This window comes from Puma concolor, chromosome A1, assembly GCF_028749965.1.
Source record: "Puma concolor isolate L17-30 chromosome A1, mPumCon1.1.hap2, whole genome shotgun sequence".
Taxonomy (NCBI): domain Eukaryota; kingdom Metazoa; phylum Chordata; class Mammalia; order Carnivora; family Felidae; genus Puma; species Puma concolor.
In genome coordinates, this window is record NC_141667.1 from 232,412,400 (window position 1) to 232,428,511 (window position 16,112).

Below are 16,112 nucleotides of genomic sequence, written 5' to 3' on the forward strand. Positions count from 1 at the left end.
TATCTGCCTAGCACTGTTCTAGGCCATGGGAATAGAGGGATGAGCAACACAAAATCCATGCCCTTTGGAAGCTTCTATCCTAGGGCAGGAGACAGACAATGGACAAGTAGGGGACTAAATAAGTGATCTAACTTCAGGCGACAGAGAAGAAAAAGTAAAACAAGTGTAGGAGATGGAGGGCGGGGCAGAGGAGGAATCGCACTTCTATGTAGACTCCGCACTGGTCTTGGAGGGCTCTGGGAGGAGGTGACCACTGGCAGACTCTGAGCGCAAGGAGGGAGGGAGCCACAGAGCTCCTGGGGGAGGAGCCCCGCATTACAGCCGGCAGCAGGAGGGCCAGCGGGGCTGATGCCCAGTGAGCCAAGGCGGGCAGCTCGAAGAGGAACACGGCCACCAACCGCAGACGCCCTGGAAGGCCACCTCAAGGCACTTGGGGTTTATCCCAAGAGTGATAAAAATGCCCTGGCAGGTTTCAAGCAAGGGCATGTGATGTAACACCCAATGGAGGTGGCTACGGAAATGGTCCAGGAGAGACATAACGTCGGCTCAGGCAACGGGGACAGCCAGTCAGGGACATTCTTATGAAAATAGCGTATTTTAGTCAAAATGGAAGGGGAGGGTGGGGTTCATTTCTTGTTTGTCTCAGCTTCATCTGTTCTATCACTGCACTGTTTCCCACAGGGGATACAAAAGGTTATGAAGGAACTTTCCCTGCTCCTAAGGAGTTGGGAGAGACCCCAGCCTCCTTCCTAGTAGAATTCTCACCCAAATGTTCACACGTGCACGAGCACACACACACACACACACACACACACACTCCACCCTGCTTCTGCCCAGAAGACCCATAATCTCACCATCCATCCCGCTCCCTTTGGCTCCTCTGAGACTGGGAGGTAAGCTGGGTAGTCAGAATCCTAAAATGACTCACCCTTCTGTATCATCTGCCCCCCGCCTCGAGGGTGAGCAGGGCCTAGATTGTAATCTCACTAAGTTGCATTATAAGGTAAAAGTGAAGGGGTTTTGCAATGTCACTGTGGTGCCAAAGCAGTTGATTTTAAGTTCATCAAAGGTGAGCTTGACCTGGGTGGGCCTGGCCTAATCAGGAGAACCTTATAAAAGTGGGTCTAGAGGTCAGAGATGAAAAAGGCACCAATGTTCCTCTCCTGTTGGCCTTAAAGAGGTAAAAATGCCATGTTGTGCAGAAGCCCATGTGTCAGGGAAGGGGCTACCAGGAGCTGAGGGCTTTTCTTCTGGAGTGGCAAAGAACCGAGTTCTGCCTACAACCAGTGAGCCTGAAGAGAATGCCAAGCCTCAGTGGAGATTGCATCCCAGGCTGACATGTTGATTATGGCCTGCTGAGACCCTGAACAGAGGACCCAGCTCAAGCATATGACCTCTGACCCAATGAAACGGTGAGGTGGCAACGTATGGGGTGATAATCAACTAAGGTTGTGGGAGTTTCTTATGCAGCAATAGGAAATGAATCAAACAACGTAACGATAATAAATATAATAAGTATAGCAATACCAGATGATAATATTCAGCACGTATTATATGCTAAAATTTTTCAATTGCTTTCTCTCTTTATAGCAACCCCATATTTTGATGCTATTATTATCCCAATTTAATAAATGCAAAACTGGAGGCTTGGGGGGAAGTCACAGAATGGAGGGGGTGACAGGGCAAGGGTTGAGCCCAGGCCTGGAACTCTGAAGACAGAGTCTGACCACTAGGCAGGGTCACCTCCGACCAGACAGCAGTTCTGCCCCGAGACCCTCTTCTTCATAACAGTCAAGTCTCCTCTACCTGCACCTCAACCCCTGAGTGCCCTCAGTCGTGGACTCTCCACCCAAGCCAGAGTCCGCAGAGCCTCTGATGGGCCATGACGTCATTTCCTGTCTTTGCACTCTGGAGGTCCCATGGTCAGTTCGGACGGTGCGGCCTCTGGGAGCTAAGGGGTCCCCAGGCTCCCCCGAGCATATCCTGGCCCAGCTCGCCCTTAGAGCAACCCACTCATCTTGGTTTTCCCAGGACTGTCCCAGTTTTAAAACCGAAAGCATCTCCTCCCAGGAAATCTCTTAGTCCCAGGCAAACATGGATGCCTGGTCACCTTGTTGCCCTCCACACCAAGCCAGGCTGAGGTGGCCCCTGGAGCCCCCTCCACCTTGCGGTCTGCGAAGCCCTTTCCTTCCCACTGCCCACTAGGACATTTGGGTCCTGGTCTCTACAGAGAGCTAAGAGCGGAAGCAACTCTGCTGGAGCCATGGGCACGGAGAAGCTTCTGCTGGTTGGGGTTTGGCCAGAAGACCCCAAGCGGGGCTTTAGTCTGGACCATCAGATAAGCCTAGGAAACCATGCCCACATGGGGGTTTTCCCGCGAATTGAGAAATCTGCTTGCCTTGGGCATCGCATGAGAAGCACCTTGATCCAGACGTCACACAGGCCGGATTCCATGTTTCATTCCCTCCACGCCCCAAGCAGGCAACTCCGAGAAAACTGGGGAGCTGTGGCCCCTGGATTTGTCTCATTCTGCCTAAGACTGTGACCATCATGAGACTCAGCGGGGGTAGCAGGGACTCATCCATCGCTGTTCACCTCAGCCGAGAGCTCAGTCCTCAGGAGTTGCTGGCTTCTCTCTGTCGGGAGTCCTGGACCCTTGACCACACCCAGCTATTATCTAAATTGTGACAAGGGACACCGTGTGTGTGTGTGTGTGTGTGTGTGTGTGTGACAGTTGGTTGCACCACCGTGAATCCATCCTCAATATGGGAAATGGCTCGCTCTACAGACATATTTTATTAAATACTGCTAGCCAGTGATTTATAAACTCATTCATTCATTTATTCATTTGTTCAACCAATACCTGGGGGCCCCACAATGGGCCCGGCATTATCCTAGGCTCTGACACTGAGTTACGGCATGTTTCGTTTTGTTTTGTTTTAAATGTTTATTTCCGAAAGAGAGCACACAAGCAAGGGAGGGGCAGAGAGACAGGGGGACAGAGGATCTGAAGTGGGCTCCCTCACTGACAGTGGTGAGCCCTATACGGGGCTCGAATTTACGAACCGCAAGATCATGACCCGACGCTCAACCTACTGAGCCACCCAGGCGCCCCACAGCACATTTTAAACTGAGATGATATGATGGGTGCTGGGCACGATGCTAGCACATAAATATACCAACCTAATCCTCATGGGGTGTGTGAAGGATTCTTAAGGAAGTCAACAAAAGATCCTTCAGGAAGTCTGTCTAAGGAAGGATAGTGTGGGGGGCGGGGGTTTGTTTTCGTTTTTGCTTTTGCATTTCTCCACAATTAATCCCATTAAAACATCGAAAGAAAACATCTTAATCTCCTAAAACACCCCAACTGTCCCCTACCATATATCACTTTGCAGGACGTCTGTTTGAGTTCCGAACTAGCTTGAGGCAGGATGCCTGCGATGTGACAGTCTCCGAGCTTGGCACAGGAAAAGCAAAATAGATGGGACATCAGGGATATCCAAGAGCTAATGATTTAGTGGGACGGGGCGACACGCGCTAATAAACATCTTTCCATTGTAATATGGATTTGCTGCGGTTGAGATGTTCAGAGGGTGCTGTGGGAGGTCAGAGGGCAACACTAGACCAACCGGGAGATGGGAAGGCTTCCCAGAAAGGCCACGCTCTGGCTGTGTCTCTTCTGGTTCTGTGCTGAGTGCCATTTATTTGCTGCAAATAATACATGAAAACATAAACACAGAGTAAAACTCACCCCCAAATCGCTTCAGCCCAAGATAATCCTAATTGACGTTTTGGTGAATGCCTTCCAGGCACGCCTGCGTGTAAGGACAGTGTATTTTCTATCATCGTCGTCGAGGTTGACGAAAACCGAGTAGGTGTTCAAATGTAGCAAGAAGCCCACAAAAAAACTCGACCCCCAGCCTGAAACATGTCTCTGCGCTTTATTTGAGGAAAACATAAATGTGGTCACAAAACATCTTCGGGAAGTGGGGTAACTCAGGAAACCTACGGAACTACCGAACGGGTCTGAGTAAGAGATACGGGGCCACTGCCATTCTCAAGGGCGGGGGAGCGGACACTAAGTTATTTTCTTCCGGGGAAAGCAAGGTTAACTCGAGCTGCGGAGCCCAGATGGTCATTCGATTTACAGCTGTCTACAGAGGAGCTCTATCTTTCCAAGGGCTGAGTTATGATGACTTTAGGTATCGATCAGATGGAAATGCCGACCCTGTATTCGGCGGAGAGTCAGGGGATGAGGAGTAGAGGGGAGACGGTGGTGGTTACTGTCTTTATGTAGTTTTCGAAGTCACTTCCGAAAAAGAAGATGAGATAATAGTTGAAGATTCCGGCAAGGGACATGAGGAACAGGAACAGTATGATTCGCTTCCCAAATATGTAGCCCGGTGTGCTGGAAAAGAGAGAAAACAGTAGAAGCGGCAACTGAGATGGGCTTAACAAAGAACGTCACCAATTTGAGACACAAGGGGTTTCGATTATAGTTCCTTTTACTCAGGCATGCTCCATTGACTTCCTATGAAGAATGGAAGGGTCTCTGCTACTATTAGCCACTGAACGTACTTCAGAACCAAGCTACGAGAGCCCAGACCCCAAACCCCATCATCGTTAGGGCTCTGCTCTACAGCTTCTCTGCGTTCCCCCGGTGTCCTTCTGAACCCTGAGGGCGTGAAGGCAGTGGGTGCTGTCGGTCGGTCGTCAGGCCTTCTGACCTGGGATCAGGAACCCCAGTGACTCGTTGCGACCCTTTCTGCAGCCGCTCTGCTCCAGGAGTGCCTGCGAAGCAGTGCTGGCCGCTGTGTCTCACCCAGGACTGAAGTGCCTCTCCGAGACAGGGGCTGGTTTCACGAACCAGTGAGGCTGATGGAATCTAAAAGGTGCTTCAGGATCCGAGGGTTCAATCTATTCTCCTGAGGCTGCTTGGGAATGAGCCATGTTCACACTAATGAAAGCTGGACCCCTAGCAGCGGAAGACAGGCTCTTACATTTTAAGCGAATGGAGGTGGGGCAGAGATGTTTTAGTACATTCATATTCTTCTCTCAAAGGCTCTAAATCCTACGCTGCTTAGGCAAGTCATCAGCTGGGGTCAGGAGGCAGCTCCCCAGTGATAGGTGACCACCTAATTGTGCACAGCGGCTGCCCTGGCTCCCCTCTGAACGATCCTTTTGTGACCGCTGTGGCCGGATCCAACCCGGGTAGCGCTAGTGCATTTGGAAAGTCCAGCCAAATGGCTCGTTAAGGCTGTTAGTCACGACCCAGTGAGGGGACCCTTTGGCAATCATGGCTGTTCAACGAGAACAGCCAACTCAGCTAAACAGGTGCGTCAGTGCTGCTGAGCATTATGGTTTTTGACATAATCAAGAGAGAGAGCAGAATTTGGCATCCCCAGGCTCGACGTTAGAAATTTTATCTTTTGAAATGGACCCCAAAGCTTCATCACGGAACTCCTAACTTCCCTATGTCAAGGGTCTGAAAAACGTTCAGCGGTGCGACTATTTCCTTGCTACTCAAAGTGTGGGCCGCGGACCAGCAGTGTTGGCATCCACCGGGGGCTTGTTAAGAAATGCAGAATCGCAGGTCCCTCTCTGGATTCAGCGGATCCAAATCTGCGTTTTGACAAGTCCCTCCGTGACTCACAGGCCATTAAAGTTTGAGAAACATGGCTGGCCGACATTGTCCCTGCTCCTTGGCCCGCTGTGTTCTTCTGCCCCGTCCTGACCTGTTCTTCCGTCCTCGGTTCCCTGTTTACAGTCATGCTCACGAAGTGAGACCTCCTGTTTCTTTATTGGGGAGAAAAATAATATGCTCTCTAAAGAGAGCATGATGGGCTAAATTGTGTCCCCCCCCCCCTTCCTATGTTGAAATCCTAACCCCAATTCCTCAGGACATGACCGTGTTTAGAGACAGAATCTTTAAAGAGGTAATTAAGGTAAAAATGTTATCACCAGGGTGGACCCTGACTCAATATGGCTGGTGTCCTTTAAGAAGAGAAGATCTGAACACAGACCTACACAGAAGGAAGACACAGGGGAAAGATGGCCACCCGTGAGCCAAGGAGGGCGGCATCAGAAGAAGCAAGGCAGCCAACACCTTGATCTCAGATTTCTACCCTCCGGAGACAATCAATCTCTGTTGTCTGAGCCACGCCGTCTGTGGTACTTGATTACAGTGGCCCTGGCGGACAAATACAGTCACCTGCTAATGCTGATGAGAAAGTAACAGAGTCTAAGGAAGGGCTATCTTTTAGCCAGAGAGAGAATGGAGGGTTCAGGGAAATTAACTTGTGAAAAGTCAAATATTGTGGTGGCTCAGATTTATCACAGGAATGAGGCCACCATATGCTCATTACAGAAACAAGAAAAAGCGATCTGCAAAGCTGTTTCAGAATGTGCTCGAGATAAATCTGCGGTGAAGGATAAAATGGCAGCGCCTGCTGCTGAAATAGTGGTGTTCTCGACTTCGGGGCAGCATTTTTCAAAGGCCTCAAGGCATCCCGCCCCCGAGGAGACGGCTGTGTGGTGCCTTAACTCTTCCCGGACCGTGCGAAGGGCGTGGAAGGCAAGGGTTCAGCACGTGCCCACCACCCGCAGGGCTGAGTGTGAATGGGGGTCCCCACCTCGGGCACTTCGGGAGCCTCAGTTTGAAATCTGTCCAGCCTGGCGGTGGGCGCGGTGGGGGCAGAAGGAAGGGCCGGGTTGGGGGGCCCGCGGGACACGTCCTGCATAATTAGACTGAAACCCAAGGCATCTCTATGATTGTCTCTGGAAGCTGATGCACAGTTCTCTCTAAATGGGGCGGGGAAGGTCAGAATTAAACGAAGCATCTGAGGGACAGGCATTTTATATCTGTGACTTTGTGAGGTATTGGTAACCCATTATCCAGGTGGGGAAACTGAGAAGAGACGGGTTGAATGATGTGCCTAAGGGCACACAGCCAGGAAGAGGCAAAGTGGGAATTCAAACCTGTCTGGGTGAGGCCAGAGTCCTGCTCTGTCTACCTTTCCCCAAGGCTCCTTTGGAGACTAGGATTTTGTTGTTACGTTTCGAAATAAATGTATCCCCCCTCTCTTACACACACACACACACACAGCATCAAACCTATGTGAACACATCAAAAAGGCATTATGACAGGGGCACCCGGGTGGCTCAGTCGGTTGAGCATCCAACTTCCGCCCAGGTCACGATCTCTCACCATTTGTGAGTTCGAGCCCCGCGTCGGGCTCTGTGCGGACAGCTCGGAGCCTGGAACCTGTTTCGGATTCTGTGTCTCCATCTCTCTCTGCGCCCCCGCCCCCCAACTTGTGCTCTGTCTCTCCCTATCAAAAATAAATAAAATAAAATAAAAAATTCAAAAAGGCATTATGACAGACAATTCCCATCTCGAATGTGCCTAAAACTTCGAGGAGGAGGAGGTGTGGTGTGAGGTGTAGCTGGGGCCAGGCACCAGGACCCCTGAGCTCCAGCCCCCCCCTCCCTGCTGTGTGGCCTTGGGCAAGTCGCTGACCCTCCCCCGCCTCACATAAAAATATATACAAAATGTGGGTGGAAGAAAGAAAACTGCATGGTCCCATCTGGCCTTAAAATTCTGTTCTTTTCAGAAAGGAAATACCACTTTAAACCCGGTAACTTCTAAAGGGAATAAAAATTGTAAGGCCCACGAGAACAAGATATTGTTCCTCTGCTCACCCACATATCTCCAATAAATCAGGCCCTCCAGAGATTTTTGTCAAATGAGTCATTCTTAGAAAAGAGGCATGAACAGCCTTCAGTGATCCCCACACTGTGTGCAGAAGTTGTTAAAATGCATACTCCCGGGGGCGCCTGGGTGGCGCAGTCGGTTAAGCGGCCGACTTCGGCTCAGGTCACGATCTCGCGGTCCGTGAGTTCGAGCCCCGCGTCGGGCTCTGTGCTGACCGCTCAGAGCCTGGAGCCTGCTTCGGATTCTGTGTCTCCCTCTCTCTCTGCTACCCTCCCCTGTTCATGCTCTGTCTCTCTCTGTCTCAAAAACAAATAAAACATTAAAAAAAAATTAAAAAAAAAAAAAAAAGAAAGAAACCCCAGCCTTGGTACCCATACACTCACCCTGGGGGTTCCAAGAAAGCAAGTTCATTCTCTAACTCTGGTGAAGTAACCCAGAGTCCACACTTCAGGTGGGGGAGGGGAGGAAGAGATTCTAAAATATTGACACGAGAGGGGAAAATGGCTATGAGGGATCGGGACTTTTGAAAACTGTGCCTGTTATTGTTTCTATAAGGTGAGTAATTTTGGTACTGCTCCTGACTCTAGCAGACCCCGGGCCTCTTTGAGGGCAAGGGTTTTGTCATGTTTATCATCATCTCAGCCACTGACTCTTACCACCCCGGGGGAGGGGTGGTCAGTAAATATTTGCTACACGGGTGCTGAGTGCATGGGGAGTGAAGGTGGGGCTGGTTAACCTGAGTCGCCAATCCTTGCTCGTCCACCGCTAGGTTAAGAACTTCAAAATGCACAGAGGGATTTTAGTGGGAGCTCCCACAGGGAACAGGGCCCTGAGGGACGGGAAGAGAGAGCAGCTTGGAACCAGCTAGGGAAGGTACATGATAAAAGTCAAGTAAAGGTACGGGTGCCTGGGGGGCTCAGTCGGTCAAGCGTCCGATTTTGGCTCCGGTCATGATCTTGCGGTTGGTGGGCTCGAGCCCCGCGTCGGGCTCTGCGCTGACAGTTCAGAGCCTGGAGTCTATGTCTCTTTCTCTCTCTGCCCTTCCCCTGTTCATGCTCTCTCTTTCTCTCTCTCTCTTTCAAAAATAAATAAACGTTTTTTTTTTTTTTAAAGTCAAGTAAAGGTAGATGGTAAAAGACAAGTAGTCTTGTAATATAATGCCAACCGCTGGCTCAGAGCCTGGAGCCTGTTTCCGATTCTGTGTCTCCCTCTCTCTCTGCCCCTCCCCCGTTCATGCTCTGTCTCTCTCTGTCCCAAAAATAAATAAACGTTGAAAAAAAAAAAAAATTAAAAAAAAAAATATATAATGCCAACCGCCACTGAGTTTGGGTCCCGATAGTAGCTTAGAATGAAAGGGGAAGAAACTAAAATTCATGTTTTTTTTGAGAGTCAGACAGTGAGCGGGGGAGGGGCAGAGAGACAGAGGGAAAGAGAATCTCTGGCGGGCTGCATGCTGTCAGGACAGAACCCAACACAGGGCTCGATCTCACGGCCCTGAGATCTGAGCTCTGAGACCTGAGCTGAAATCAAGAGTCGGACGCTTAACCTGCTGAGCTACCCAGGCGCCCCTGAAATTCACGTGGTTTGAGATGCTACAAACTACCTAATCAAAACGGGGAGAAAAGTGTCAGGGAGTAGGATGTAGGGCTGAGAATGAGAGCCATGAGCTCCTAGGGGGGGGACAAAGGTGGGGGCTCCAAAATTCCAGAAGGAAGACGCTTTGGTGGGGGAGACACATCAAGGAATGTCATGCCCACCCACTGCACCCAAAATGACACTAGAACTTCTGATGTGGATAGGGCCAAAGCAACTTCTGGGGAGGAGCAAAGATGGTTGACAGCCCCCGGGAGAAATTCCTGGAAGGGTCTCCCTGGGCGGTATCTTCCTCTACGGTGAGCCCAAGAACTGAAGCAGATCCCGAAGGCATTTGGCCATTAGAGCATCTGCAGGGAACAAGTGCGACGCGGCCCAGGGACGGAAGTGGGGATCCGAACGAGGGGGTCCACGGCGGAAGAGGGTATTAGCACATCGTTCCCAGAAGGCAGAATTGAAAATCCTCTTGGACCTAGCCATGGAGGCTCTCGGGGTTGCATCTACCTCAAACTATATGTCGGTCTAGATTAGGATTAGACATTTCATCCCATGGGCGTCATTTCTCCTGATGCCAATAGCTCCGAACTCTGTGTTCAGAAGCATTGTGAGGCCGCGTCCGGTCTCGGTAGGAAGGAGGACCGTGATGGATGAGTAATGAAGGCTGTGGGTGCGGGACAGGTGAGAAGGCTCTGCAGGCACCACAGACAGGTGGTAAAGGGGCCGGTGGGATCTCACGGGGGAGACCAGGACAGGATTTAAGAGGTTAGGCCAATTACATTTTAATGAGGTCCAGGGAAGTCTAGTATTTTTAAGATTTTAAGTCTAGATCTTATTATTTTTTGCCACCTCGGTTCATTCCCTAGCAGTGATTACCTTTAAAATGCAGACAGCCTACGGGCAAATCAACAAATGCTGTCATGCTCCGCAGATCGTCTTAGAATTAAAGCAACTTTAAGATCTCAGGCGAGAGGTGACAGGCGAAGAGAACAGGGACTGGGCCAGACCCCGGAGACTCTGCGGAGGAAGACAGGGATGCACGGGAGGCAGCCCAAGAGAGCAGAACCCCCTTATTTTACTGACAGACACCCCACCACCCCTCGCTTCTTGACAACAGGTGCTCTCCCGGGAAAAGGCGGAATAGAGGCTTTCCAGAGTGGAAGAGAATGAGGAATATCATTTATGAGAGTGTTGATAAGGGTAAGAGAGATAATGGAACTGTGGTTTTCAAGGGTAAATAAGAACCCCACTAGAGAGGAATGAATAGCAGACGAACCCAGGACAGAATCTCTGAGAGACGAGTCATTCTTCTCTTGGCTGCAGCTCGCCATCCCCCCCCGGCCCCCAGCCATTTAGTTTCACAGGCTCCCAAGGTCCCCAGACAGAATGCTATCACCTGCTGACCTCCCGGGATGTCAATGCCTTTGTCACCGCTGCAGATGTTAACTAAACGGAGAGCCCATTAACCGCGAGAGGAGGGTGCTATGGTAAGAGACGGGGGGGGGGAGGGGGGGGAGTGAAACTAGACAAGGGAGAAAAATGAAGGGGAGGGCTGGAGTCACCACTCGGGCAGGCAGCAGCCTCCCAGAACACACGCCTGGCTCCTGGAGCCCTGCTGGTACATTAAGAATTCAGAAGAAGTGGGAGCGCCTGGGTGGCTCAGTCAGTTAAGTATCCGACTCTTGATTTCAGCTCAGGTCACGATCTCACGGTTCACGAGTTCGAGCCCCACAGCGGGCTCTGCGCTGGCCACGCGGAGCCTGCTTGGGATTCTCTCTCGCCCTCTCCCTCTCTCTCTGCCCCGCTGCTGCTCACTCTCTCTCTCTCTCTCTCTCTCTCTTTCTCTCAAAAAATAAATTAATAAATAAAATTCGAACAAGAATCCTGAGGAACTGGTGGCAGACTATAACATGTCTCCTGTAAGTATCCTCATTTATTTTATGGAAATCCGGATTTCCCAAACCGGGTGTAGCCAAAGTTATAGCTGCTGCTCTGGGGCTTTCCGTCTGGCAGCCTCCATCAGCAATGCAACGGGGACTCTATTCACAGGCTCCGTCCTCTGAGTGTTCGTGCGTCCTATTTTTGCAACATTCTTCCTGCTGGTCCCTGGAAAATCTGTTACTCAAGAGAACTGATCACAAGGTGCACGTTTTAGTTCTCATTTCTTTAGGCAAACAATGAAATGCTTCCCTCACCGGAGGCCTTGGGAAGCCAGACCCAGAAAGTCAGACTCTGAAGGGTGGGCAGAGGGGGTGCGAGAAGGGGCAGCGGGCGGTGTGAAAGCATCTTTCGTGGGCCCGACGCCACGTGGAGGAATGTGTTACTGGGCGTAGGAATCAAGTCCCCCAGCGGTATTTGCCGAGCCCGCAAAGTTCAGGGGGAAAAGGGGGAGGGATACTATAGCCCTCACCCTCCAGCCCCGAGTGACACCCCCCGCCCCCGCCCAGAGCCTTAAATCTTGGGCAGAATATGGTGGTGAACGATCCCTCTTCTTGCTCAAAAAGCATGGCTCACACCCTGGTTCTTAAACAGTCCCAGAGGCCTACCTCTGAGTTCTCTCCCCCAGGTAGCCGACGAAGTATTTTTGCCTCACGAACAGGTACATCAGTCCAGCAAAGGCGGCGGGAACTAAGTGGAGAAAGGGAAACACCCGTGTGAGTTTCACAGATGCCAGAACATGCTAAGTTAGCATGGTATTAATCCAGTCATTATACAACGAATGTTGGTCACAAAATCTAGCAGAAGCCTCAAGTGCTGGCAGCTGGGGCTGAACTTCAGCAAACGCCCAGGGCTGGTAGAAACCTAGAACCTCGATGATAGTAGTGTTACTTTCTATGGGCGTCGTGGTACAGTTTACAAAGTGTTTTCCTGCCCATCATGTAATCTGAATCCTTCGCACATGACCAATATCATCTTTGCTTATTCGACATGTGAAAACTTGGGCTTCAGGGGTCAAAGGGCTTGTGTAAGACTGCCAGGTGGGATGGGTGGTGTGTGTGTTTGTGTGTATGTGTGCGTGTGTGTGTGTGATGTGGTCCGGGGCAGGGGATGGGGAACCAGACCCAGAACCCCAAGCCCAGCTCTAGGCTGGCTGTCTTAAAAGTATACCCTTCCCCTCTGGGCCACCAGGCAGTGCAATGCTCAACCTTTTCTGAAAAATTGCTGCCAATTCAGAAAACATCTCTAGAGAAGGAGATTCCTTTTGCTTTCTAGTCCCCTGAGGAGCACCCGTGAGCATCAGGAGTCCTGAACCTTGGATTTGAGAGTTAGAAAACCCAACCCCACAAGAACCATTTGGATCAGGAGCTAATACTTAACTCATTCTACATCTGGACAAAGGGGTGATTGCAGCTTTCCTACCTCTCAGGAATAATTATGAGGGTGATATAAGTGATGGGTATAAAAGCACCCTGAAGACCTCCCAGCATTATTCAAATGCCAAATTAATTGTGTCGACAGAGTGCTTTTTATATGTCAGGCACTGCCCCCAGGCACTTTGGGTACTTGGGTCTCCAATCCTCCCAGCCCCCTGGTAAAGAGCGTATCACTGTCGCCATTGGGCAGATGAGGAAATTTAGGCTCAAGGAAGTCAGTTTGCCCAGCTGCACTTACCAGACCAAAAGACCCATGAGGACACACATCTTTGGCCAGCCATCATCTCTGTGCTTGGCATAGCACCTGGCACATAGTGGCTTTCAAAAATTATTTGTTAACTGAATTAATAAACGTCAAGTAAGCCAAAGAAAAGTGTTAAAAAGAAAACCACACACCCAAAATGGCATCAGTTAGGCCAAGTCCCCAAACCGGGCTTCTTATCTAACCTGATAACAATTTCCATCTCCCTCCAAAATGCAGTCTTAATCTGTAGTCAGGAATTTTCTGATCCGAGCCAAGGCAGTCATGGGTCGCATGGGCCCTCTCCCACGTGGGGGATGGAAGGAAGGTGAGGTCTGCAGGATAAGGGCCCCTCCTCTCCTCTCTAAGGGAAAGCAACCTTGCCCGGAAAAATCCTTTTCTTTTGCTAACAACTTTCTTGCCTCACCCTCCTTCCTATAAAAACCTTCCATTTTGTACAACCGCTCTGCCCCCCTCCCTCCCTCCCCATCCCCCCCGCTTGCTCGATGGGATGCTGGATTCGTGAATCCTTTAATGAAGCCGATTAGGTCTTCAAATTTATTCGGTTGAATTTTATGTTTTAACAAGGTGGAATCTGAAACCAAGTTTGTATAATTTTAAAACCGTGTTACCACCACCAGTGCCATCAATAATCACATTTACTGGGCTTCTATTGTTAGGTTGAACTATATGAACTGCCATTTTTGTGGATCCTAAACTGTCAGGCATCAGCAGTTTTCTATGGTTCAGTGTGATATATGCCATGCACTATGTCAGGGACTTTATGCACAGTCTCTCAAGCACCCTGGGAACTCAATTATTCCTGCTTTACAAATGGGGAAACTGAGGCTTAGGAAGGATGAGTGAAGAACAGCCCAGGGTCACAACACCAGCAATGAGTGTCCTCACAATAGTCTCTAGGGATGCCTGAGTATTTGATTAAGTATCTGACTCTTGATTTTGGCTCAGGTCATGATCTCACAGTTCGTGTGTTAGAGCCCTCCCATCAGGCTTTGTGCTGACTGCGCGGAGCCTGCTTGGGATTCTCTCTCTCTCCCTCTGTCTCTGCCCCTCCCCTGCTCATGCATGTGTGCTCTCTCTCTCTCTCTCTCTGTCCCTCTGTCTCTCAAAATAAAGAAAGAAAACACTTAAAAAATTAAAAAAAAAAAGAACTGTCTCCAGTCTGTCAGTCCCCAGACCCTCCCAAAATACTAGTGTTATGTGACAGGTAAGAAACCCAAAACACAAAAGAAACCACTTATGAAGTTCATGCTATTATCTGAAAGTCACGAAACTGTCACAATTCACAATCTGCCCTGAACAAAGTTTTTCCTGGTTTGTCCCATCTGGATGGCTCTGCTCTAACTTACCAGCACATCTCTCTCTCAACAGGAGCTAAACTGAACATGAGCTCACAAGAGTCAGGGGTGGAAAATGGCTGTGCTCATGCCTCGTGGACCCACCAGGCCGCCTGGAACAGTAGGAAAGGCACAGTGGGTTCGAATCTGGACTCGAAAATTCTGAGGTTTGAGCAAACCGCTTGTCCCTCTGGGACTCGGGCTCCTGCTCCTGTAAAGCGAAGAATCTGGGCGAGAATGATCTCTGAGGTTCCTTTTGACTAAACAATCCAGGAATTTACTATAGAGCATAAGAAATGACGATTACCGAAGCGGGTTTACTGACACTTTTGACCCCTAGCAATGCCAACAACTGTTTGGCAGAAAATGCATAGTTCCGGGGCTCTGAAACACCTTCACACTCCCTTTGTATTTATCTAGCTAGAACAACTCTAGATCCGCCTCTATCGAGTATCATCTAGGACCTAAAAGGAATCGTAACTCCTCGTATAAGCATAGTTTGGCTTGATTTTTCAAGTGACGCCGGACACGTTTCTTATTTCACCCGGGATAGATAGTGGTAAATAAATAGTGAGTGATGACAGCCTTATGGAGCACAGGAGGAGGCCACATGCTGTCCCTGAAGGGGGTTCTGCTGCCATCCCTCACCTCTGTTCTCTGTCCCTGCGCCTGATTCCTTTCCTTCATGGCGCTTCTCACTCTCGGCAGCAATGTATCCATTCGCTTTTTTTCCTGTGGTTCGTCTCACCAAGTGCCATGTGCTCGGCCACTATGTCTTGTTATTTATCACTGTGTATCTAAGCACAGGGCTTGTCACGTAGGAGGTGCTCAAGGTCTATGCATCATATACGTGGATAATGCAGAAAAGCCCTGGTGCAAAATCCAGGACTTAGCGCCAGAGACCTGGGCTCCGTTTCTGGCTCTGTTATTCACCAGCTGAGTAACCTTGAGCCCTCATCTCCCGGAACCAAAGTGTTCTCCAGGCGAATAGAGGGAGGGGCGCCTGGGTGGCTCCGCGGGGTTAAGCGTCTGGCTCTCGGTTTGGGTTCAGAGCCTGTGTGGGACTCTCCCTCTCCCTCTCTCTCTCTGCCCCTCCCCCACTCGCTCTCTCCACCACTCTCAAAAAGAAATAAAGAAACTTAACAAAAAGATAACAGAGGGAGATAATACGCCCTCTATCTACTCCCTCAAGTGGGAGAAGAGGTAAGGATTAAAGAGTCCCTCGGGGGACACTTGTGGCCTTTTCTTACACACCCCTGCGGGGGGCCACATTGCGGAAGCTGGCCAGGTCACGCCAGGCCCCCTCCCCCCCCCGCCAGGCACAGTGTCGATCTCCAAAGGGGACCCGAAAAACACGGCTCTGGTTTCCTGGTCCTTTTAGGTCAACTCTGGGAGTCAACCTGCTGAAGTCAAGACCGTGGGCGGCTGCTAACCCCGGAGAAGGCTGGGGACCTGGAATCCGGCCCGTGGCTCTGCAGACCCAGGCCCGACAGAGGACCTGCCACCCTGCAAGCTTATTAGCAGAAGAGCAGAGTGACGGACGGCGGTCCCAGAATAGATCCCTCAGGCGCCCTCATTTATAATGCCCTTGTATCTGCGCTAACACTGCTTAAGGATTCTGAGTCACATTTAGCCTTAAACCACCCTTGTCGGCGCAGGAGCTCTCAACCAGCCACCAGGGAGCAAGCATTAGCAATGCATTATCGCACCCGCTCCGCACAGGCGCAGAGCATGCCTGAAACACGACCTCCCGAGGGTTCTCACCTCTCCGAGGGCTTCACGGGGATCGGAGCTGGAGGTCAAGGAAAGTCTTTTCAACAAAAGAGCCCGCGCTT

At 50.4% G+C, this 16,112-nt stretch overlaps 1 protein-coding gene across 1 annotated transcript in view; it reads right to left on the bottom strand.

Moving 5' to 3' along the window:
• Nucleotides 1-3,927: 3,927 nt before the first annotated feature.
• The window catches only part of ALOX5AP (arachidonate 5-lipoxygenase activating protein), a 29,240-nt gene continuing 17,055 nt past the window's right edge, over nucleotides 3,928-16,112 (bottom strand). Inside the window, exons 4-5 of the mRNA XM_025924854.2 lie at nucleotides 11,851-11,932; nucleotides 3,928-4,408 (exon numbers count right to left, since the gene is read on the bottom strand). Of these exons, the coding sequence (XP_025780639.1) occupies nucleotides 4,246-4,408; nucleotides 11,851-11,932 (245 nt within the window). The 3' untranslated portion in view covers nucleotides 3,928-4,245. The remainder of the gene's footprint in view (nucleotides 4,409-11,850; nucleotides 11,933-16,112) is intronic.